This window comes from Misgurnus anguillicaudatus, chromosome 24 (assembly GCF_027580225.2).
Source record: "Misgurnus anguillicaudatus chromosome 24, ASM2758022v2, whole genome shotgun sequence".
Taxonomy (NCBI): Eukaryota; Metazoa; Chordata; class Actinopteri; order Cypriniformes; family Cobitidae; genus Misgurnus; species Misgurnus anguillicaudatus.
Window position 1 is genome coordinate 21,167,195 of NC_073360.2, and position 26,930 is coordinate 21,194,124.

General features: G+C 37.9%; 1 protein-coding gene across 7 annotated transcripts in view; it reads left to right on the top strand.

Moving 5' to 3' along the window:
- Positions 1–26,930, top strand: part of sez6b (seizure related 6 homolog b) — a 287,195-nt gene that overhangs the window by 2,914 nt on the left and 257,351 nt on the right. For 3 of the 7 annotated variants that reach the window (XM_055196548.2, XM_055196545.2, XM_055196550.2), the window contains exon 1: positions 19,147–19,490. The exons of 1 other annotated variant lie outside the window; for it this stretch is intronic. In XM_055196548.2, the coding sequence (XP_055052523.2) occupies positions 19,409–19,490 (82 nt within the window). In that variant the 5' untranslated portion in view covers positions 19,147–19,408. Of the gene's footprint in view, positions 1–19,145; positions 19,491–26,930 lie in introns of those variants that run through there. 3 more of the 7 variants (XR_008642430.2, XR_008642429.2, XM_055196547.2) reach the window with 2 other exon arrangements.

Genomic DNA, 26,930 nt, shown 5'->3' on the forward strand with positions numbered 1-26,930 from the left:
ACATAGAGGAAATAAAAAAAAAACGTAAAGTAGAAGTTAAAGTAGAAGTTATCGTTGGCGAGGGGGAAAAGAGGAGAAAAAAGTTGTTTGGAGGGCACAGTGTGGGCATTACGCATTGTGATGGGGCATTTTATTTCCATTCATTTAATTGCATCTGACAAGCTACAGATGTCGGTAATAATCGACGTGGAAATGGGACATTGTTCAGCGCAAATGTAATTTCTTGTTGCTTCCTGAATGTTTGAGACATACGCCATACATTGTTTTATCAAAAATAAAACACACTAAAGGCATATGCATGAATACCATTCCATAGATTATGAAGATATGGTTTACTATGAAAACAACTTTCCCCAGTGGACAATTAATACATCTATCTATTTATTTATCTATCTATCTATCTAACTATATATCTCCTTAATTATCTATCTATCTGTCTATGTAATTGCATCTATATCTGCTCCGCCAGACGGACACATTGACGAGAATATCAGTTTTGTACATTATTTCGTTCTGTTAACTATATTCTTTATGAGGATGAATTGCACAACATGCCAATATTATTGCAGAACAAATTTCACTTTTCTTTTAGCAAATATGTGTTCATTTGAATTTTTGTTGTAATTTTCGATTTATTTATTTATTTATTTTGTTTCACTGCTAATCGATCAAATGGGTGTTCGTGTAGGCTGTTAATTGTAAGACTTGCTTTGTGAAATCTTCATGTTATTTATGAGAGGTAGTGTTGTCATTTTTACTTTCACTTTCACGTGTTTCTTCCATCTGCCGACGGTGTCGCCATTTCTCATTTCACCCGTTTTTGTGCGTACGCCTGGGTCAGAGCTTGCGTGACGGACAGCACATTTTCCCGTCAAGTTTGCTTTTTATTAATAACAACTATTGCGTAGAGAGTGGCGTACGCCTTCTTTTGTGCGTACGCAACGTTTATAAATGAGGCCCCAGACATTTAAAAAAAGTTTAAAAAAGAAAAAAAAATGAAACAAATAAACTCTCTCATCATTTTAAGGACAGTCTATATTTATTAAATATATATCATTATGGAATTATTAGGTCAAATTAAATGATTAAGGGGTCTGCAAAAGCAAGGGACAAGCATTTCCACCTTTTTTGTAGAATGACCAATACTTGTGATGTTGAAATGTAAGAGAGATCAGGCTGATGCAGCATGAGGAAGTGATGTGTCTAGCAGGGTTGTGTCTGGGTATCTCTGTGTGTGACATGGCACTGTGGAGTCAGTAGCAGGCTGAACAGATGGATCCTGTGGATGGTTGGTCTGGAGAGGGTCAGATGGTCCTGCCCCTCCCGCTGCTGAGGCCTGTCATGGACAGATGTAGTCTGATCTTCCCCATAGATAATCTGGAAGAGTATGCTTTGTGATTTCCACTTTAGTACTGCATGCAAACAGGTTTTGAAAATGCCGTTTTCTTTGTTTTTGTCTGTAGTCATATTACTTTTATGTTAAAAAAAAATGTAGCATGCAGGTCACATACCGTACTTTCAGCCATTGCAGTAAACACAGTTTTAGTCCACCCCGAAGCAGTCCATCAGTTCATAATTGTTAGTAACAACATAAACAGACTGCTTTTGTGGACTAGACTCCCACTTAGAATCAATAACAACAGAGTCCTTTTACAGTAGTTTATTTCTGATACCAAGGGAAATAAATAACAAGTAAATTACCTTCATTTATATATCGTATCCAACGTGTATCAACTATTATACTGCGCTAACGTTACAGTGTAAAATTAATGTATACAATGTTTGCTACAGGTCCTTAAATTCTTGCCTGGCTTAGGGACCAGAAGTTCACTAACCGTCTATTAAAGAAACTGATTTAATTTAGCAATATTTATTTGGCCTATATACTTAGAATTGTTAAATCTTAACTGGCATGACCCGTGTCTGAGAGAGTTATGATGTTTTAATGTTGTTTGTGTACTATCAAGATTCCTCTCTTTCATCTGTAGTTGATACAGTTCATTTTCCATCTTTTGAAGGATGGCTCCAACATTCCAATTAACCCCTCTCTTCCCCTTCAGCTTGTTAGGCTGGATTTGTGTGCCATCAGACCGGCACTCTCGCCGAGATCTATCAGCCTTCTGAGACATATCTGGAAGCGTATTGATTTTGGCATATTATTTTATGAGTGGGAGTTGGGAGGCTGTAAACGGTGAACAGGCTGTTTCATTGTTCGAGCTGCTAAGCTGCTGTATAATTACATCTGTGACTGTAAAGCTCGCTGACTGAGCACACAGCTGGGCAGAAACGCAGCTAGTGAAAAAATACGACGCCTCGTGTTCTTTATGAGCCAGACCCTTGCTGGGACCCCAGAACCAGCATCTGCAGGCAGTGAAAGTTTATTTCCTGAAAGGCCCTTTGTGGTGTGGGCACGTACAGTCTTCCTCTGACATGATGTATCACAAGCCTCTTAAGCATTTTTAGGGTTTACTGCCTTGCCGTACAGCAGCGTTTAAACTGCAGTGTCAGGACAATCTCATGAACATCACCATGTCTCAACATCAATAACTATTTGAGTGCAGAAAATGATGCTGATGCTGATTTTACTGCCTGAGGGATAAAGGTGCTGTCACATTGCTACTTGATAGTTGATATGCACACTCATCAGGAATTGCTGTGTGTTTTTAGCTCGGTGGAAGAAGTAAAGCAAATAACAAGGGAGCGACAGGAAAACAGTTTTGTTGGATTATTTCTTTCTAAGGAAAGATAATTATGTTATTTGTGTGACTATCCAACTTTTTTACCCATTATGCTTTGCTTGTTCGCATAAGCAGAATTGCAGCTTTTAATGCATTACCGAGTGACCTGGATAGCTCTTACGGAGGTGGTAATCTGTTACAAATACTAAACGGAAGTGCAGAGCATCCCACATGGGGTCCTTGATGGCACGGGATGGCCGTGATGGAACAAGGAGAAATTGGGAAAAAGTGGATAGACTTGGCCTTATTATACTTTGAGTGTGGAAAATTACAGTATTCTTTCTATTTCTACTCTATTTTTTTTAGTTTTTATTTTAAAGGTGTCGTAGAATGTAAAACTGTATTTAGCTTGGCATAGATACGATAAATAAGAGTTCTGTACATAATGGTGAGCCTAAAACGCGATTGTTATGACATATGGTAATGACATATGGTGATCCTAAAACGCAATTGTTTCCTCCTTCTTATGTAAACCTTGTGCATGCAAAAGCCAATCTCAACATAACACCGACTGTGACGTTACAATCGTGATGTACACCCCAACATTAAATTACACATTAAAATTAAGTACAATGTTGTGACATTGCTAAAAACAAAGTTGTGAGTGCTAAGTTAGCGTTATATGCTAGTTATTGCTATATGCTAGATCAGTGGTTCTCAAACTGGGGCCCGCGAGATGGTGCCAGGGGGGCCCCAGTTTTATGACATTTTATAAAATAAATTAATTTATCATGAATTCTTTGCAATTAAGCCAAAAAAAATAATAAGACTACTAACCAACAGCACTACTTCGTATCATTTAATATGTTTTGTTTAATCAAAAGTTGAGTTTTAAAACAGTTTCTTGTCATAAATTTTCTTTGGGGGGCCGCGAAGGAATGCGCCATACAAAAGGGGGGCCGCACGCTGAAAAAGTTTGAGAACCACTGTGCTAGATTTTAGGTTCTACTATTGACGTTACAGTTACATTTGCAGGTCCATACTGAAAAAACACGAACTTACCACTCAGAAACATCCATTTCCAATTATAGAATAATTGGTTATTCCTCAAAATCTGTATCTTCGTCTGATACAGGCTCAAACATGAGGTCTGTTTGCACACACACAGAGCTACTGAAATGAGCCGTTCCGAGAAACAGCCAATCAGAGCAGAGCTCAACATTATTATTCATGACTTTTTCTTTTTTTAAATAAGGTAATAATAGACCATTTCATTCTGGGGACAAATCCTAGGGTTGTTAATGGACATGTAAAATATCAGAAAACATTGTAACACATTGTATGGATTCTTATCACCTTTAATTCAGTAATTTATAATGTAACTTTTAAAATGTTCAAAAACCGAAAGCAAAGAAACTGGCATTCTTCCAATGGAAAGGTCATGCTTCAGAATAACAAGAGGCATGATGCAAGACCTGGCACGCTTTAACTAACGCGCTGTGCTATTCACTTGGCATTTACTCCCACCGATTTATTCCACGCCATGTTTAAATATCAAATCTCCCTTGTTAATATTCATGGTCTTCCACGCCTACAGAATGGGATTGTCCCCAATCGTGTCTAATGAATAACTTAAGACCTATAAATAATGCATTAGGAGTGGCTTGCATTACTGCGAGTTCTTCGGGTCGTCCAGGTTTCTTTTGGAGCATAAACAAAATTGAATTTGGGGTTCATGTGTGGAAGATCACAGTCTAAGAGTTAATGCTTCTCTGAGCTCTTACGTTCATTTGTAATTGGCTTCCCTGCTATTAATGCAGAGCTAATGACTTAATTTGGCTGTGTGTTGTGTATGAATTGACGTGGGATTAAACTGTTTAATCTCCTCGTGGCCTCGTTGATGCCAGTTGAAATGGCTGTTCTTTTGTAAGAAAATGTTGTGTTGGGGATCACCCACGGAGAATGGGATTACCTTGAATCTTTAAGGAGAGGCATTCTCTCTCTCTTTCGTTCTATCTCTCTCTCCCCAAAATAGAAAAGTATATTTTAGTACCTTCAAAGTAGCTTTAAACCTGTTTAAACTGTATTGAAGGAGTTTCCAACTGTGGCTGTTTTATAGATTCTTTAGGCAAAGTCATCTATTTAAAACAAATTATTTATTAGTAATGAAATTAAATAATATGTAAATATGTTGGCACAAATATAAAGGTCACATAACACACTGTCATAGTCTGGACTTTATTTAATCATTATATTAATCTTTCATCATCATTACCTACCCTCATTTGTTTAATTGCTGTTGTCACCTGTTGTCATTATCACTGTGTATTTAAGCCTCGTATTTTCCCTTTGTCTCGGTTGGATCTCGTCTATGTATTTTCTTAGTAATGTTTGTATACCCCAAGTTAGTTCTGTATTTAAACCTGTTTATGTTGTTAAAACGACTTCCTTGTACTTCTTTGTACTGCCTTGTACTCCTTGTCTCTCGTGTGTGGCAATCGTGACACACACAGTGTTTTTGCTAATCTAATGTTAATCTTGAATACCTATAGAGTAGTATTGCATCCTTCATATCTCAGATCAGCTGGACTGCCTTTTTCCCAGAAAATACCAAGCCAAGGCATACTACGAGTGGAGCGAGTCACGAGCAAGCAACACACAAAACATTATCCAACTATCGGACACTTTATGATTCCCTACATGTTTATGTTGTTTACATTATATGCACTTACACAATAATAGCCAACGAAACACAGACATTTGGTGCAGTTTTTCTTAAGGCCTGCGACTCATGAACGTTGGGATTGCCCATTTCAACAAAATCCAGCTTTGAATAAACACACTTGCACAACCCCCGGATAAACAAATTATACATTTTTCCATAATGCTGGCTTTATTAGGATGCTGAACAACTTAAATTTCCCCACAAACAAAAACATTTCTTTGTTGACGTTAATTTTTTGTCTGCTCTTGGTGAAGTGCCCATATTAGGTCTTCTACTGTTCTTCCAGCACTGAAATTGCCCATAAAAGAAATAAAGCAAGATTGTTACATACAAATCTCTCGTGTTCGGAAAAAAACGTCCCGAAAAACTTGTACGCACCCTAGCGAAGTGCATTCGGCACAGAAATACTTCATTATACGGCCAACTGCTTTTTGCCTAGAGTGAGAATGCATGAAATGGTTTTAGACACACGCTTTAATTTCTGTAAATACAGTGCTTAATATAATAAAATTAGTTTGGAATATAAACAAATTTTGCTTTTAGGTTTTTAAGATCATGCATTTTAGTCAAACGATCCTTTACCGATAGTGTGTATCTCTTTCTCTCATTGCATTTTTATTAGTATTTTCTCCACAAACACCTATGCACATTCACATGTATTTATGTATATATGCATGTAAATGTATATCAAGTGCACTCACGGAAGACTTAAACTTACTGTATATTTACAGTATACATGAGTTGAAGTGCAGGCAGCAGAATCCCCCATACTGTGCTGCAAAATCCCAAAATGAAATGCGTGAGTGTCTTCAATTATTTAGATACAGACCATCACCACATGCACCGTTTAGAAACATCTCAGGGGTAAAATCACTACCACTCACACTACTGCACATACTGTACAGAGGGGAGCAAGAGTCCCAGATGGGGAGGGAGGTCAAACTGAAACATGGTTGGAGGTGTATTTAAGCTTCCTTTAGTTTTTTCCAGGAGGCATGAAGTGTTACCAGACTAACATTAACTCTGAGGTCTCACTACTCAAAGCTTTGTGGTCCTTTATCAATTCCCTGCATTATCTTTATCATACTGTGCCAATGCTTCTTTCACATTTTTGTTTCAGATGTTTGTGGTATAGATGTACCTGTTGCTTGTTTGGATGTACAGTAACAGGTTGGATCTCTAATGTAAATCGGATTTTTTTTCTAACCAGGACAGAATATTTAGTTGGTAACCCCACTAGTCATAATTGTGTTTAAACCATCAATCATCTTCTGATTTTTATGCTTCTTTGGCTGTACCACTGTTGATCAGTCTTTAAAAGGTCAGGTTTTCCCAGCATTTTCAAATGCTGCAGTAGATCCAACACTGACTGACCCCAATTGGCCGAGGCTCGTGAGGATGGTCCGAAGCTCTGTCTCCTGTACAATATGACCACAACATTGTAGTGTGTAGAGAAAGAGCAGGTCCCTTCACCCGAGGCACTCCTATATCTGCTCTGCTGAGCGTTGCCCTTTACCTTTTGATGTGAGGTTTATGTATGTCTGTGCACTGCCGACTGCAGCTTAGGGTCACTATCTGCTCACAGATGCATTTCTGGAATAACCAGAGACTTCTGACAGCAAAAAATGGTCTTCTGACAGTTCAGCACTGTAGTCTGTGAGTGCACTGGGTTGAGAAATACAGTTATGTAGTTTATGCGCTGTCTTCTTATTGGAGCCTGAGGGATTTTGGTCTGAATTCATTTCACTCCAATTTAAAAAAAAAATTGTGGCTTTGGAAATAAATCTGTTGTTATTTTAGGTTGGGGTAACAAACTCTGCTTCTTGAGAGCTGCCTTTCTGTAGAGATGAACTCCAACCCAAATCTAAACCAGTTCATCAGGGTGTATTAAAGTGGTTTAGAGCTGCAGTAAGGTACAGTAACTCCCCAAAAGCTGAGTCGGCAACCCTAGTTTTAGATTTTGTTTAATGTCCATAGAGGTATATATTGGAGCATGATGGTTTGTGTTTCTAGAGTTTGTAACTTTCTGCTTGGTGTATTGATGTATTGATGTACTGAATAAGACCTCTGTAAGACTGTGACACGCTGGTGCAGTAAAGTTGCAGATTCATTGTTTTTTATTTCTGCCCAAACTATCTTAAGTTTAATTTTCTGCTTGCTTTTGTTTGTGTTGATCTTTTTTTAAACAGGTCAGAAAACACAAAAATGCCAATTGTGACAATTTTTCTTCAAGACAGATGTCGCCACGGTGCAAGGCTTTCATTTCCCCTCAAGCTAGATGCTTTATGCTTGCCCCTGCATTTATGCGTGAGACCAGCCACGCAGACAGACTGCTTGATACTAGATCCCAGTGGCGGCCCGTGACTGCTCATCCGAGGGGTGCAAATTTAAAATAAGTGTTTTTGAGTGTCATGTGTGTTGCTCCTGTTTTCAACATATGTGTTTGTTGCGTCATATGAACCATGTGCATTACTTGTTTTGTCAAAATAAGTGCCTGTTGCACACGCGTCAAAACCGTTTATGATAAAAGAGACGCTCACGTTTATAAAATACATGCAAGACACTCACTTAACAGTAAACTCTGATTACGCATGAGATTATGCCAGTATAAACGCGAGCATCTCTTTTATCATAAACCCTTTAGACGCGTCTGCAGCAGACACTTATTTTGACAAGACACGTGATGCATGTAGGTTCACTCGATGCGCAGAACACATATTTTGAAATTACGAACCAAACACATGATGGGCATACATGTTGTGACAAACTTCGCGTTTAAAAATGAACCCAGAAAATGTTAATATTTTACCCAACAATGGATTAAAACAACCCAGCATTTTGGGTTGAAATAACCCAGCATCGGTTAAATTACAACCCATTGGGTTCAGCTTGGGTTCATTCCTTTTAACCCAACGCTTGGTTTAAAATAACCCAGCTTTCTTTTAGAGTGCATCCATCTTTTTCAGATAGTAACCAGTGTTTCAGCAAAATATTTTTAATTTTTAATGATGCATTGATGTTGTTAAGATTACTAATGGAGGCTTGCTGGGCATTTTGAAAGTGTGCGTGAATAGGATTTTCTGGACACTCCAAGCCTATATACCCACTTTCCATTATTCGTTAAAATGTTGTATATAAAAGCAATATCACACTCCCAATGGTGCTGCTACGGTCACATATATGCCTGCTGAGATCACCTGTGGCCTCGTGCCTGCAGTCGAATCACAGCTGGGCTGATATATGGTCTCTTTGGTTGTGTGATATTGCTTTAGTAGCCACTGGGATTATTATTTCCAAATGTTTCGGTCATGAGTCATTCTCTCTGCCTCAGGATTCACAAGACAACAAATACAGAATGCAGATATACTCCTTGTATGTCATAAACAATAAAAGGAAGGCCATTTGCTTATGACATGTACAATGCAGAGACGTACATAAAAAACATACTGTATGATGTAGCACATTGTGAAATGAGCTCTTGGATAGCAAGGGTGTTGTTTGTATTTGGTTTTGTTGCTTTGCCAGATGGCTCTTTCAGACGGAATTACCTCATCAAGAACAAGCATGCGAACTGCTCAGTTTGTGGTTTGGCCACAAGGACCTACTGTACACTCTTAGAAAAAAATGGTCCCAAGCTGTCACTGGGGCAATACCCTTTAGTTCCTAAAATGTTCCATTTAGGTTCAGATATTTATTTGGTGACACTATATGAAGAGTTCTGTTTCAAAACGCATTAAATCCATTTTGACTAATTTGGGTAAAAATGTGTTTTCTATACCAAGAAAGTGACAAGATGAAAACCACTATTTTCGGTTACAAACTTTCACATTGCCTCTTTAGGTTATAATTACATAAAAAATTCTAATTCATAATTTGATTTTCAAAGATTTATTATAAAAACTTTTTTTTGCAAAATGCAATACATTTATTGAATCAATATATAAATCTGCATTTATCTTCGCTATGTTATATTAATTTAGTTGAGAAGTGGTATACACTGATTAAAAAAAATTAACATTATTGGCATTAATCAAAACACTTACTTTGTCATATAAAGAACACCGTCATTGCTGCTGTCATCCTTTGGACGTCGTCGCTGAACTTTATTGACAGCGATCAGCTGTAAAATATTTTGGTCCTGCTCGATTTTCGTTGACTTGGAGTAAAATAATGGAAAGTTTTTATAAGATCCTCTGGGGTCAATGTGTTAGTATGACAGAAGCTTGATGTCGGGAGAACAAGCAACATCCGGCATTTTTCCCTCGCCTGAGTGCGATGGAAAATGTCAATTATTCGATTTTGATGGCTTAGGTTTCTTCAACGCCACAGAAAACCACCACAGGTTTATCAATGCCATCAAATTATTATAGTGTTTTTGTTTGTTTGTTGATCACAAAGTACAAAGTAGATGAGGAAAACTAGGATTATGTGTGTATTCAAAGCACCGCCACTGTTGTTTACAATGCGTGGAATGATGCGCTGTGATTTGTTGAGCAGATTTATTGCATTCTGCAGAGAAGGAAGACTGCCGTTCATCGCGGTTTGGAAAAAAGAGAGAAACTATGACAGGATAAACCGGCGGATTTTGCATAAAATTAAGAATTTACTTTTTAATACTGACCAGATACAATACTGATTTTGGCAGCAACTATTTTTTTTTTAAATGGCGTTTATCGCGTTTTGGAACCAAACTCTTCATATGTACCTTTGATGTACTAATATGAACTCTTTAGCTGCAAATTTTTACTGTTTGAATAGGTGTGCCCCTTTGGACCATTTTTTTGACCATTTGTTTGACATTACACAAAAATATGTCCTGCAGAACCAAAGCTAAAACAAATCTCTGCTTTTTGCATGACATCTAGTGTTTGAAGATGATTGTCTTTTGTGTAGCTATTTGATGTAAAGTACACGGAATTTCAATTATTCAAATAGCATTTAGTTGAAAGAAGTTGAACAGAAGAGATGGAGCGGTGATGCTTGATGAGAGTTGATTGCTCGGGTGAATAAGGACGCCTGACGGTGATGAGATCCTATAGCACGGATGTTGAAAGAACTGCGGAGTCTTGACAGTTAGAAATTCTGTTCTCAATTATTGTGGAGAGATCAGAAATGCAGATTTCATTACGGTTCGAGTAGAAAGTGTATTATTGCCTTTCTTAGCGCTGCTGATAAAAGGATGATGGAGGTTTTGTTTTTGAGGCATGTTAAGACAAGCTTTGTTGAACACGAATGAGACTAGATACACTATCTGTGCTAGAGGACTGCTCTCGAGTTGTTCTGTAAGTAATTTAAAATGTTCACAGTATTGCAGTTTCAGACATTTAAATGTTCATAAGAGAATTGTCGGCTGGGTTTTGTTGCTTTTGTTGCAGCTCGTCTCAAGTGCAAACAGTATTTAAACTTTATTCACAACGCTTGCCACTCAGTGACAGTGTGATTGGCAGGCTATGAGCAGGCAGGAAATGAGTGCCGCATCCTATCTGGGTTGGCTCAGCCGTGTAGAAAGGACTCTTATTAAACCCGTTTAAACCCTGGACTCTCCAGTTTGTTTGGCCATAGCCTCAAAAAGCAAGAGAATGGAAATATTGTTTTGTAACATCAAGTGACGCAGCTATTAAAAATAAATCACTCACACTCATGCAATCAAAAAATTACCACCTTTAAAGCAGACTGTGTCCCTGAAAAAGGCATGTTTGCAGAGGATAGGAATTCCTCTGAAATGGCACATATGAGGTCTTGAAATACAGGAGATGTCTGAACCATTTCTTGCCATTAGTCTCTCGCTAACAGCAGGCAAAGCCAATTACTGTACATCTAAGGAATTCACATCTCAAACATGTGCTGAATAAGTCACAGACTACTCATGTTAGTTGGGCATTTTATGTAGCTTTAGCCATATTCTGTAATGCACTGTACACTGAAAAAAATTATTCATTGAATTCAATCAATTTTTTCAAGGTAAGTGGTTGCAACCAATCCATCCAAGCTACATCTAAACAAAAGTTTTATATTTTATTTTACTTTACTAATCTTTTTTGTTTAAATGTAGCTTAAACAAATTGACTGCAACCACCCACCCCAAAAAAATTCATTAAATTCAATGAATAATTTTTTTCAGTGTATACATACCCCACTGATTGAAATTGAAAGGAAATAAACAATACCAACTTTTAGGGGCTACTATGGTCCTCTTAAGGCATCCAAATTTCAACTCATAAAGAATGACCTTTTTCTTTCCTTCTAGCTGCGTGAAACCCAGAATTGCATTCCTTTGATGACCTTAACATTTAATTTTGCATGCATTATTGTTTAAAGTGGAGATTAATGTGGCTGCATGTGATGTTTAATTAATTTAGATAAATGTGGAATGGTGGTCATGATTTATTACAGAAATTAATCGCTACATAGGAAAATGGTTTTCATTATGTCGGCTTGACTTTGATGATTTTTCTTATACGCAGCAGGTGGTTTAATATATATATATATATATATATATATATATATATATATATATATATATATATATATACAGTACTGTGTAAAAAGTCTTGGGCCACCATGCCAGAATTAGATTTGTTGTTATTACAATGTTATAGTGATCATATATAATTATTTTTCAGTGTTTTTAATAGAATATATCCAGAAAATACAGGAAATGTGTATAGTATTAAAAACTGTATAAAATGTAAACTGATGTTTTTAGGGTAAACTCCCTTACACTTGAGCAATAGCAGGAAACTGCAGGATCTCTTAAACCTAAATAAAATTAAATCCTAATTTCTAATTTTAAAGAAATTTGTCTTTTTACTTCATTTAAAAACAATTTAACAATTGTGTTTGTGCCAAGAGAGGTCACACTAAACACATATGATGCTTATTGAAAGACATTTAGTCCTGAAAGTTACGTGTTTTATTATTTTTTGAACATATTTCCTGTATTTTCTGTTTGTATCTTAAAAAAATAGAGTAAAAAAATAAATATGGATTAAAACTTCTAAAGCAACAAGTCTGGTGGTTGTGGCTTAAAGGGCGTGCAGGTTAACCACCACTATCGATTAATGGGTACTTAAATTACTCAAGATATCTATATCATTTTTAAAATGTCTCAAAAATTGACAATTTTTTTACGTTTTGGTATTAACGTTTTTTTACGCAATTCGCCGATGACGTCACGTTGAGGAGAAGTGGAGAAAGCCTCAGCCAGAGCCATAGAAATAGATGAGACATTTATTGCTGTTTAATACTTACCTATATAATATGGAAATCATATATACATAGTAGGAAATATATAATGTGGTATACTGCAAAGTTACCATGCTAATTATTATTTATGATCTATGTGGAGATAAATAAAACTTCGCAAATCTGCTGATTTGATCCATTCATGTCCTGACCACCATACATCCTTTATCCACACTTACTAGTCTATCAAATAAAATCTAAAATATATTGTTTTGTGAAATAAAAGGATGCTTTGATATATTGTTTATGCGATCATCAACGAATCACACGATCATTTTATACACAGAAGCAGCGGTCAGCAACTGCAGCACCCTCTGATCTGACCACATGCATACTGCAATAAACAGGCGTTCGGCGGCTTTTTACATCAGATAAGAGGACGACAGTCTATGCCATTTGAGGAAGAACTGCTCATTGATCACCTTATTTTTATAAATCCTTTACATGGTTACACCTGCCGAACGGGTTGAGCACTTTTATATACTTTGTTGAGCAGAGAGGCTGCACAGTTTGACCAGCGGGCTGCGGGAACCGGCCGCACATCACGCTGCCAGACGGTGTTGCTAATATAACTCGAAATGTATAACCAGGGTGCGATTTGTGAAAAAAACAGAGGGGGGGATGTTTTCATAGGCGTCGATTTCGGCGACAGTGGGTACCCACCATATTTCGTCATGAGTCATTTTGTACCCACCACTAATTTTAACTTTTTTGACTGTTTTCAGTGGTTATGAAGAGCAATATGAGAGAGAAATTTGGTAATCATTGTCCGACCTAAACAAAAATTTATATTATAATATTATTATTATTTTTTATATATTTCTAATTAAAATATTTCTAATATTCAGAAATGCTCTCTCCGCTCACGAGCTCTGATTGGAACAAACCCGAACCTCACTGTCTGCTTAACTTGCGCAGAAACATAAAAATATAACCAGCTTTTCAAAATGGTTTTAAAACTAAACATTTATACTATTTTAGCACAAATTATGAGCTTATTGACGATTTTTTATAATTCTTGACATAATGCGTCTCTGTCCACAGCACATTTCAAAACATTTTAATTCATAAAAATAAATCATGAGAACATGAACTCATCACTGCATTTGCAGGAATTGTAAAATCTTTTTTCATATTAACTCATGAAGCAGCCTAACACAATATTTTTACTCTAATAGTTTATCTTTCCCCACACATATGAGCTGTGATCATGCACAACGAAAAAACACGCAAGAATTAAATCTTGAATGGCAAAACTATATGTTAAACATTAAACATAAATATGAACAATGTATTGATTGCAAAGTTAAACCATTACAGTAGAAACTGTTTTAATGCTGCTTTTAAAGTAATAACATTAACTTTACACCGCGATGCTGAGCTACAGTGAAATGATAGAAAAGTCAGATGCATTATGTGTTAGTCACTTATTCTCATTTGCGCAAACTGGACGCGCCCGCGCCTCGCTAAACGCCTCATCGGCATTTATCATGTGTAACTTCGGCCATTCTCAGTGGTGTGACTGGGACACTAACTCTGCTTGTCATCATAAACAGATAATCAGATTTTGATCTTTATTCCTGCTCTATTAATATGCGGCTGAATATGCTGCATTTCATCGTTTCGACACACAGCTCCATAACCATCTCGCAAGTGTTGATAGGCTGGTGTAACCGGATCTGTAACCAATCAGATAGCGCCGTGGGCGGGACATTGATCAAGTCTTCAGAGTGGTGAATACAGAGAGGCTGCGCGGCAGCTATATCAGAGCCAGCCAAAGTAGCGCATTTTAAAACAAAATTGACTTTAATCAAACCACGGATCCGTGATAAGTTTTGTGATCCGTCTCGCCACTAGTGTAGTAGCACTGATTACTTTGAGGGGGGGATAAATTTATCCCCACCGGGGATAAAAATAATTAAGCAGAGGCAGGGATACATTGACCAGAAAGGGGGAAATCCCACGCATCCCCCCCGGCAAATCGCACCCTGTGTATAACTATTATCAGACCGGCCCACCGGGAAAAGTCCTGACTCTCCCGATTGCCATTCCGCTACTGGCTGTAAGGAAATAAGTGTGTTTTGGTCACTGGTTGAGAAGCTTAAAGCGAACAGATGTGACGTGCCTCACTCAGCTTCCAGGCCTGCCTGAATCCGTTTGTGCTGAAGATCGCATACACCCATTTCAGGCAGGATCATGGTCCCCCTCAAGCCAGCACGCACGAGTATGTTAATTGTTTGTTTACTTTCTACACAAAGTTATGCTAATGTTATGCTGTCTGCCTATCTCTCTATACTAGCCTGTCTGTCTGTCTGTGTATTTATCCATAATCTGCACTATCAGAACTGTACTTTACTCGTTTCTCTAGTCACTCTCAATGCTCTCAAAGCGGCTTTGGTAAATTCTCTCCCCAACATGACGTAATACAGTGCGTTGTGGGGGAAAGGTGAATCGTTGCAAACCGCTGTACTTTTTCGTATTATATTCCTTTTTGTGATACCCAACAGCATAAAATACAATGGATAACAGTTTAAGGTAAATGTTTATTATCAACAAGCAAATTGCACAAATTCGTTGAAAATTTTAACCTGCAACACGCCCTTTAAGACTTTTGCACAGTACTGTATGTGTGTATATATATAAATAAAAGTTTTTTACTAGTGCAATTTATATTGTAGTCCGACAAAGTGATTTAGACGTTATTACATTGTTTTAAACGTGGCCTGCAGTAAATTTGAAATAAAGTGTTGTGGTGTTATATTTATATTCTCATGTACCTCTTGTCATCAGTAATGCTTTTAATGGCCATGATTTGCTGCACCAGTTTTGCACAGTTTGTTTCTGGGTTCAACTGATTGTTGGTTTAAGCGCTGACACATAGCTCTTAGCAAGATAATTTAACCTCAGGATACTGGCTTGTAGACACAGGCCTTAACGCTTCAGTGAACTGCGGGCTCAGTCGTTCTTCAGGGGAATAGCTCTGTTCTTGCAAAACGTATGCATGTGAATAGACAAGCAACAGTATAACTAGTTACCACCAAACAGCTGCAATCAAGAAATCAATCATTTTCTCCTTGTTAAGTTTATGTCTAAACAGGTCGTAAATTGAGCATTCTTACTTTTGCAGCGTGCAATCATAATTACCGGTTTCTGTTTCACCACTGAGCTTGAAATAGTAATTATTACACAGAGAGAACATTTCCACATAAACATAAGCGGGCTCAGAGGGAAATATGAGGGAATGAAAAGGTGATGATGGCTTCACATAATTCCAATAATGGCCTGCAGATGAGGACTGCATTAACATTTGGTGGGTAGCGTTCATAACTTCTAAGCACTGCGGCATCACTTAACATTTCTATATTATTACCACAAGTCCACTGACTTGTCTCATGTATATTTCATGAGTGTTTCTTCTTTCCTTAACATTTAGCTCTATGTGGAGTGCAAATAATTGAAACTGATGAGCAGGTCATTGTATAGGTCATTTTAGTAGAGCTATATTTTCAGGTTTTTATTTTTCCCTTCTCTTGTTTGTGGATGATGGTTTACTTATAATTAGAAATTATTATTCACCAAAATGACACATTCCTGAGGGAGACGCAGACTGCCACAAAGCAATCTAAAGTATTTACAAGTGGCTCTTTTGCAGAAGCCATATAATTAAAAAGTTATTATTTTGAAAAATGCTGTCAGTAACAAATTACACAAAATGTTTTATATTATTTTATATCATTTGCTACCAATATGTAGCTTTGAGGTGCTAATATGGACTCTTAGGTACAAAAGACTACTTTCGAGTGTGTAAATATGTACACTGTAAAAAAATACAACTTCAGAATGCAGAAAGAATAAAGTAACTTGAACAAAGATTTTTTATTTTTGTTGAAGGGGGTGAATTGTTTTTGTGTTTACTGAATGAAATAAGCATAATCATCCTGTTTGCAAAGATACATTTTGAAATTTGGCTCCCCTTGTGATGTCAGAAGGGGATAATATCGCCCCTTAATCTGCACTATCCAACCACAACACTGCCATTTAGTGCAGAGATCAGCTCATTTGCATTTAAAAGGTCACACCCAAAACAGCACATTTTTGCTCACACATATAAAGTGGCAATTTTAACATGTTATAATAAATTATCTATTTGGTATTTTGAGCTAGAACTTCACATAGATACTCTGGGGACACCGAAGATTTATTTGACATCTTAAAAAAGTCTTGTGAAATGCCCCCTTTAACTCAACAACAGTAACTCTTGTTTAAGTTGCTGTGACGGTTGCACAACCCGTGACAAGAATACTTGTATTAGCAAAACACAACAATCAACATTGCATGAACAAACAAATTTATGTTTACTAAAAAGGCTAAATTTATCTTTACTAAAAAATATTTTTTGAGATAACTCAAAAGTCTTACTGCATCGAGTTGCCGTACTTTTTTTTACATTTTCTCAACTATTTTTGCACAGTGTGTAATGTTTCTGTAGCTCAATTGTTACAGTTCTGACGTATGCGCAAAGGTCATGGGTTCGGTGCCCATGGAAAACACACATGCTAATAAAATGTATACTTTGTCACTTTGGATAAAAGTGTCTGTTAGATTTGTAAATGTAAAAAGTGCACTTTTAAGGTCTTTAAACTATACAATATTTTAGATTGAGTAACATTTTTAATTAATATGTTAATCAACAAAAGATTTGGTGATATTGCATAGGAAATAATAGCAGTTTCTGCATTCTACACTCAGTAGTTGAAAATGTACTGTAATCAGAGCCGGTCCTCCCTATACGCAGAGTACGCAAGGTGCGTAGGGCCCTGAACAACTAGGGGGCCCCCTTGCTCTTAGCGTCATCCGGCACTGCACAAACCAGATGGCGAGTGACATCATTGTGCCGCAAGTGTGACGACTCAGGCAAGTGTGGATCCATTTGCAATACTTAATTGTTCAGCGATAGCAATGAACAGAAAACAAGCCAAAGGCACAACAGCAGTAAATCATAAACGTTAATACAGTCCGTGGTCGAGGCAGGCAGAGCACGATCATAAGCAATAAACCAATCCGAGATCGGCAGGCAGAGAACAATCGTAAATGGTAATTCAATCCAAAGTCAGGGACAGGCGGCAAACAACAGTAATCCACAAGACAGTCCGAAATAAACACCAGGAAAGCAAACACGAGAAAATACCAGAAAACGCTCAGTAATGTTGCGAGGCAAACAAGTCTTCGCAAAGTTAGTGTACTAGAGTCCCAGTTTAAATAGCCGCTGACCCGGAACAGGAACCGCGGGAACAACGGCCGCGGGGAATGATGGGAAAGGTAGTCCAGTTAATAATCGGGTGAATGTGAGGGTTGCGTACCGGGGGCGTTAATGCTGACATCCATCACAGCGAGAGCCATTCAAAAGCATAACAAGCAGTACAGTCTCACTTTAATTCAAGTTGTCAGTCAGTCTGTGCAGCTCTGCATGCAGTTAATGTGCCTATAGACATGCGTCTTGATATACGGATTTGGGTTAAATATATCCGCCCGGTGCAGAAAAAAACAAAAAGCGCCATGAAGGTGAAGTGAAAAGATTTTAGAACACATGATTCAAATTCCTATAATTTAGTCTTGACTAACCATGCAATGATTTATTACACTCACTCCAAATCCCAAGATTCAACATTAGTCCGGTGTGTTTTGTTAGGAATGTACGCATGAATAATCAAAATCTTTCATACGCGTTAAAGAAATAAGCACATTCATTCATGCAAGCTGTTTTGTGGCTCCTGTTAGCATTTTAGATGCACATTACATCTAAAGTTTACATAATTATAGAATTATTGATGTATTTTAGTATGTTTATCTTTGGAGTTTGATCATACCTTAGTTTATAAACAAATTGGAAAATCTGGTGAGTTGTTTATTATCGTTTTCTGACAGCTGTTTTGGTTTTATTTTATCCGTACTCTTTAATTTGCTTAAGATAATATAATAGCCTACAACATGTTTTTAGTTAACATTTTGTTTATATCTACATTTAAGCAGAGACAGTGAATGGGTTTTAAGGCGCTGACAGGGCCCCCTAACAAAGTTGTTTAGGGCCCCCAGCATCTAGCATTGACTGTAATATCCAGTGCATTTAATTGGGAGAACTTTTACAGTGTTTTTCAATCATGGGGCTGGGGTCCAATAGGGGGCCTCAACAAACTTTCAAGGGGACCTAAAAATCACTTAAAATTGTTTAGAATAATGCAAAACAAGAATGAAAGAGAAAACAAATACATATCAAGATATTTCTTAGTGTTTGTTTATTTTTTTTTAACATATACATCTTTTAAATTATCTTTAAATATTTTATTGGGGTTAAATTGTGAGGGAAGGGGCTTCGTGGAAAATTGAAAGACTTTGAAGTGAGAAAGATAGAGATGCACCCTGCACAGTACTATTAGATTATGTACGGTAGAAAGTTTGCGTTTAGTTGTTCCAGTGTCTGACGCTAGGAGCTGTCCGCGGTGCTGAAACACAGCTCAGTCTGAGAGCTGCTGACAGAACATCGAGCGAGCGAGAGCGCGCGCACAAATTTAACATTCTCTCCCTCCGTTTACAATTACAAATCTCATCCGAGCACCCCGTCTCGCGCGGCCAGCTTCTTCCTCGCAGCGCGTGCAGCGGAGGTCTCGCGGCTCATTCGTGTCCCGCTCCTCTGTAATTATTCGCAAAGTGTTTTAATACAAGGACATATTCTCTTCTGTGAGAGGAACCCGTTGCCGAGAGCATGAACTCGAGAATTTACAAAGCAAACATGATGGTTCTTATTCTGGCTGTATTTGGCGGTGTGGTGAACGCACGAGGGCAAGGTAAGAACTGATATTAATTTGGAATTTGTAGCAAATACTTATTGTACCGTCCGCGAGAATAACGGACGAGGGTGCGCGCGGCTCCACAGACCCCGACGGTTAGATGGTGTGAGCGCGAAACAAATTGCTCATAGTGTACATTAATTGTACATTTAATCATGGATTTGAAGAAGCGGATTTGTATTGAGGAGGTTAAGATGTTTCACTTTGGTTTTACGGGAGTAAAAATGTAGTCTCATACAACGTATACAGTAGCACAACAGATGGACTCGTAAGTCATAAAGTCAGCAGCTGAATTGTGATAAAGCACACAGAGAATGGACGTCAAAGCAACGATTTTTCTTTTTACTGTAAGCTCTGATTTCACGTTTATTTATAGCAGTAAATATTTTGATTCTATTTAAAGCTGGCAGCTTTCTAGATCTAGAATTTACTTCTATCAGTAACTTCTTTCATTTAGTTAATATCAGATCACTGAATCTTTAAGCAGATTTTAAAATAGATATTTCAGTATATCAAAAATGTGATAATGTCTGCTGAGGTGAAAACCTTAAGGTTCAACAGGTTTCATAATTTCCAATCACAGTGTGATTGAAGTAAAGGCTCTCATTTATCAGCTATGATTTTAAAGTAAAATATACTGTGAATTTTTCAGATCTGCTGCTCTGTTTTCATATTTTCCTTTTACTTATGTTATATGTGGGGTCAAGCATGCAGCAACAGTTTCATGCCCTACTCTTTTTTTCTTTAAAAAAAAAATTTAAATAGATTTATCACACGTAAATGTTAAACATTTGCAATATGGTTTTAATAGACAAAGGTGCTAAAATATTTATGGTAATCTTGTGTTAACGTTAGACCTATTTTATACTAAACCTTTTCTTTAAATCACACACCATTACCAGGATAAGTTCTTCAGTGCAGTTTTGATTACTTTTACCTTTAGTTAAAGATTTACTTGCCTGAATGTAACGTATACTTACCCATGATTTATTAAAACTACTGTACTAATTTAAAACAAACTATATTACTAAATGCTTAAATATGCCATACGCGCCACATCGTATGGACCACAAACGTGCCATAGTCAGCAACATTTTTAAGATGCACTATTGTCTGTTTTGCATATCTCAGGGCTCTTTGTTTTAATCATATACCTGTAAATCACAGACATTTTTTTCATCTGTGAGCAAAACAAAGGATAATCCGTTGTTTGTGAAGCATTACTATGTCTTACATACTGTAGTATAAATACTGTATGTGGGATGCACAGCACTCAGTTTTACTATTGTAATTCTATTTTATCCTATCAAGTGACATTTTTCTTCAAAAAGAAATCTTCTGTACGATTGACTAGAATTTTGTACATCAGTGTTTTTTTATTGATAGGCATGGCTCATATTTACACAGTTTTACATGTAGGCGTTATTTTCACAATGTGTTACACCAGTCTTGATTCTCATTCTTTAATAATAAAATTCTCATCTGTCAAATTCGGTATTACATTTCGTCGCAATCATGTCACAATCCCCTCATAATTCTGAAAAAAAAAAATTATTTGCAAATGCAAAGTCCTTCATCGTTTTAGTTGACAGCATTTAAATTGCTCCTCATTAACTGATTGAATTAGGCAAAGCTTTCTTGTTTTCCCTTTTCCTTTGTCTCAGATGCATATAATCTGTCTTTACTAATTGCAACTTTTCCTTCATTGGTTATTGATTATGTACTGTATTGATAAATAGATTTTTTTGACCTTTTGCTTTGAGAGATGCACGAGAAATTGATTTCTAATAAGTCACCTTCAGGGCATGTGTGTTAAAGATCCATGGCTGCGTTGGTTCTTTACCTTGAAAAGCACTCTAACTAATGCGCAGCTCCATCATTTGCACCATGCATAAACAACATGCTAAAAGCAGTGCCCACCACCCACAAATAAATGATATCATATGCAAGAAACAGATGAAGGTCAATGGGTAATTTTGACTTGGCCCTGCTGTGATACACACAGATAAGTACATTTACTGTGTACAGTACACTCTTAAAAATAAAGGCGCTTTGCAATGCCATAGAAGAACCTTTTCTGTCTACAGGGTTCCCATGGGTCTTTGAAATTCTTGAAAGTTTGTGATTTGGGGGGGATTCAAGGCCCTGGGGAAGTTTTTGAAAATATACATGCATACACACGTCATTGAAAGTGCTTGAATCTATTTTATGTAAGAAGTTTTCTGGAAAAAACATCAATATTCCCTGTGTAGTGTAGGATAATATCATAAAAATTCTAGACTTTTTAAGCACACGTGCTAAACTGTTCGCTTTAAATGCTGATATCTTCTGTATGCAAATGTTGTTTTATACCAAAATGTTTTTTTGCATAGTTGTGTTTGACACATGAAAACGTCTCGGGTTACGTATGTTACTGTTGTTCCCTGAGAAGGGAACGAGACGCTGCGTCTCCTTTGCCATACTTCCTGCGTCCCTGTAACGCTGTCTTTGGCAATATTTCAGATAGCGCTATACTTCCTGGCTCCAACATCACTCAGTTGCTGTAGTTAAGCCTCACCATTGGTTGAATTTGATATACACATTCAGATGCTTCCCCAAAGTGTCACCGCAGTGACGCAGCGCGAGTTCCCTCAGAAGGGAAATGTAACAATGTATCTTAAAAGGTAAACGATGTAACCTTGCTCTCACTTAAAATGTGTCCTATCTATCCATCTATCTATCTATCTAGTACCTACCTACCTATCTATCCTCAGGCAGTGTGTGCATTCAGACATCTCCCACCATTACTGAGAGCATGAAAGTGTCAGTGACGGCTTGACTTTACCACCACGCCATTCAACTCAATGGAGATCAGCCCTAGAAGTGGGTGAATTCCACAGTTTGACTCCATTACCTGAAGCACCATAGAGGCGGGGTCATTCCCATTTCCTCCCACTCCAGCTTATCCTGCCCGGAAAAACCATCACAGTAGCACCCTGTCTTTTAGTATCAATAATATCACTCAATAAGCAGTTCATCAGTGCCCTATTACCCTTGTGTGTCAAGCTCGACTGTGCTTGAGAAGAAAGATGGAGAGGGAGGGTGATTGTCAGCTTGACCCCTTGACCGCTATGCACAGACACTCCGTTGGCTGTGGTTCTGGCGGGGCTATGAGGCCTATGCTCTCCTAGTCTTTATTACGGACCTGATAAATGAGTCGGGCACTGGGCTGGATGGCCTTCCAGAGACACACTGGCAGGCCCGGTACTTCTGTAATGCTGATGAATGGTCAACTGGGACGCCGCACAGCAGACGAGCACTGTTGGGAGAAATCTGGATGCTGCCAGGATGCCCCCTCACCTCCCACCATAAAACTGGCACGCTCAGGCTTGTATGCTTGTCCACAGACCATTTTAAAATCTCAACTAAAAAAACTGTTCACTTTGTGCTACATTGCTCACTCTTATCGTGATACAGTAACTAAGCTACTTCAAGATCATTTGAAGTTTTTTCATGGCCGCCGTATCTGAACATCTGTGTAATCGAGATGATCAATGACTTTGTCAGGCACCCAGAGGCCAGATGGTAAAGATGGAAAAATACAGAGTTAAGATGCAGAGATGAGATTAAAACAACATGATTAGGCAATATATGGATGATGTGAGGGCAAACTGTAGCCCTGCGAATGTCTAATTATAAAACTCGTATTTTATTTGAAAATCCTTAGCCGTTCTTAGTCTAGTCTTTATGTTTGCTCTTGACCTGAATATGTCATAGTCTATATCGTCCTCCAATTATTCTCCATGCTGTTTTGTAGAGCAACATCTCACACACACATGCGCACACACACTGAAGCATCCTAAAATATTTAAGGAAGGAATAATGTTTTTAATCATTAAAAAAAATCCCCATTAGCTTTAAAAAAAAGGGAGACCTTGTTGTAGTGCTCACATCCTTTAAATCGCAGTGTATATATGTTTGTCTTTATGGTCAGTTTTATTCACTGCCCAAGGCAGGAGCGTCGGGTGTAATGTTGCTTTATGTGCTTGTCTTGTCCCTTCATAACTCAGCCAGCCCTGTTTTTAAATCACATTCTAAAGAATTCTAGGAAGCACATTAAAGTCCACAATTTAATTCAGTCTTGTCCTTCTACAGAAAATGAATGGGTAGAAATTGTCGATGAGAGCATGTTTTATAGATTAAACCTCTTATTAAATAAATCCAGAGTCCCATCGGAGCTGATTGAATCCTCAAAGCACCTCCCCTCTCCCACCTTATCTTCGTATTCACAAGGATTATGTTTGTATAGTTTAACTACACATGGTTTATTTGAAAAACAGAAATTACAAATTTATTACAAGGCTGATTTTTCATAATTTAAAAAGAAGAAGGATACATAAAACGTTCAGCTCCCACATCAGATACACTGTCAGACAAAAATGGTCCATAGCTGTCACTAGGGTGGTACCCTTTCAAAAAGTACATTTTGCACCTAAAAAGTTCATATTAGTAGAGGTGCGCGGGGCACAAACTAACGCGGGGTTAGTTGTAACACGGACTGTTTACATTGTTGCACAAGGTTGAGCGTTTTGTTTTACCGTTTTTTTCACGCTGCCAAAAGATGCTCTTGCGCAAATTATTGGAAATTTATAATGTTTTCCAGCAAGTTATTGATGAAAGAGTGTTTTGGTGGCATATATGTAAATATGTTTTGTTTGGTTTCTAAGTTGGGTGTGTAAGATACCAAATCCAATGCTATGTGATATTAATCAGTGTCTTGTTGACTAAAACAAAGCATCGTTTTGAAATATGTCTGCAGATCTTAGCAACTTTTTTGGTGGGCTTGAAATTTTTTTGACCCAGCGGGGTTCATTGTAACGCTGTGTTACAACAAACCCTTCAGCACTTACGATATGAAAACCGCCAACGTTAGCGTAATTCTTGCCGTTGTTTTAAATAGGCTACACACAAATGATTGCTGGCTGCCAACAAAATAAATGTGCCTGTCTCATCAAAAATCGTGTGTCAAATGTATTTTTGTTCATATCTTTAATATTGATTGAATAAGGTCACGTCAAAGATTGAAATCATAATGAAATGAAAGGCTAAAATCAAACTTTGATGCTCATTATCTCAGAATTTGATTTTGAAACTGTAGTATGATTATTACAGACTGGGTCACATATAAAAACATTTTTTGTCATAATTGTGCTGCTTTTTCTCACACATTTAGACATTTGTATCCATTTACAATTGAACTATGGTTAGATGAGGGATAAATAGTGTAGAGACCTGTCCAGGGCTCCAGACTGCCACCAAATGGGGGCATTTTGCCACCAAAATTTGAGAATGTGCCACTGAATTTTACATCCAGTCGCACATGTGCGACCAGTAAATTTCACCTTTTTTTGTGATGTGACAATGAATTAGAAACAGCTCATTGTACTTTCTGCATCTATCATTCAAGCATTTATTAGTAATACAGTGGAAATTAGTAGAAATGTGAATATTTGGTTAGCATGTTGATTTACGGTGTGTGCCCCTAAATTTTCTGGTTGCGCCCCTAAAATTTCCAGTTGGGGCCACTGTGCTCCTAGTGAAAAAAGTTAGTCTGGAGCCCTGCTGTCTATAATAGACAGATATATAAACAATATCCACTTCAAGTATATAGACAAAATAGTATTGAAATATTTGCCTGCAAACTCAATTTTTAGCAAGTGTTACAACTAACCCCCTGCCTGTTACAATTAACCCCATCTATGGGGTAAGTAACTTTTGCACTTTTGTCACGTATTCATATTGGTACCATATATATACATATCTGTACATAAAATTAAGACCTTTTCAAAGGGTACTACCCCAACAGCTAGGGTCAATTTTTTGTGTACTGTATCATGTTAGATACTGATGTTATGATGCTGATGCAACTCTTACTTTGAGGAGAAGTGACCTTCGAGTGAGTTCAGGCCTAGACATAAAGTGCGTCTTTACTGCTTTTTCAGACCGAGCTGAATAGCCCCAAATGTTTTGAGCTACTGATAAACGACAAAGTCCCTCTATTCCTCCCCCTCCTCCACCTCTCCCTGTCTCCTCTGCCGAGGAAAAGCAATTTGCTCTTGGTGATCCGATGCAATCAGTTTTGCTTCATGGCTTTTGGAAAAAAGTGAGGGGAAAAAACAAACAAAAAGGAAAAAACTTGCGAAAGAGGACATTACTATTAATTAAACCTCACGCTCCCGAGTACCGACGAGCGTGCGCCAGAACCGAAAAATATTCAGCACCTGTTTTGTGATTACCAGTGATTAACCTATTGCAGTGTGCGTTAGACTCTCATCAAGGGCTATTCAGCGCACACAGACCTTCCTTCAACCCTCCTTTTCAGAACACTTGCCTGAAAATGAGTGTTATTGTGTCTGCGCCTCTGCCCCTCCTTTAGGACAGAAGTTGTGAAGCATGCTTTGACAGTTCCCAGGTGCGGAGGGGATGGTAAAGCTGTAACATTTTCCCTCTCTCTTTTTCTCTCTCTCTGCCAAAACAGTCTCTGAGGCATGGCTGATGTTTCCACAACCCTGTGAAGTGTGCATCCCAATCGTTTTTTTCTGGAGCGCCGCTCCTCTCGGGTTCTGTTCTTTCTCTTCACAAAACCTTTTCCGTTTTGCCATGTGTATATTCGCCTTTTCGCCTCTCGCGCTCGCTCTTCATCTCGCACGAGAGCTCGTCTGATGCGCTAAACATCTGCGGCGCTCAAAGGCACCTGCTTGCCCCCTCAGCCTTTATATTCCGACAAGCCTCCACTTCCATTGCTGTTTTTTTAAAGCTGTTATTGAACCGAAAGCTCATGTCATCACATGATTATGCAGTTCACCAGCAGGGCAGGTTATGATTGGCTACCTCCCATCCCTACTACCCTGAGCCTTTTTTTGCATTTATATTTCTCTCCATAAGCAATGCACAGCTAGGGTTCTACCTAAGTGAGCCAGACAATGTTGGTGATGTCCGTAAATGGGATGTGGGACGTTAGCAGCACGCTGTTGATGTGTAACTCATGAGGCTATACAATAAAGGCTTTCAACCGACTTGTGCACACAAGGGCTGGGAGTGGATGGAAGAACGCTGGTGGATATTCATTACAAATCAATGGACCAATCTCTCGTGCCATCGGCTGGTGTTCACCTCTTTAGAGCTGTTGTCTGGCCATCTCCATTTAACTTATGGGGTGATCTATAACGTTCTTAAAATTTGCAACGTTTCTCACTGCAGCAAATTTACTGTAACAGCAGGGTTGCGTTGTGCTGACACTACTAGTGTTTCTCATGTGTAACAAATCAGTGCCTTTGTCGTGATTACATTGAAGCGTAAGAGACCATATTGAGAATTTCTTTTAAAGTTCTCGTTCTTTTTGTGTTTTTTAAGCTTTGATTGTGTTTACAGTGCGCAATATAACATGTGTTCATGTTT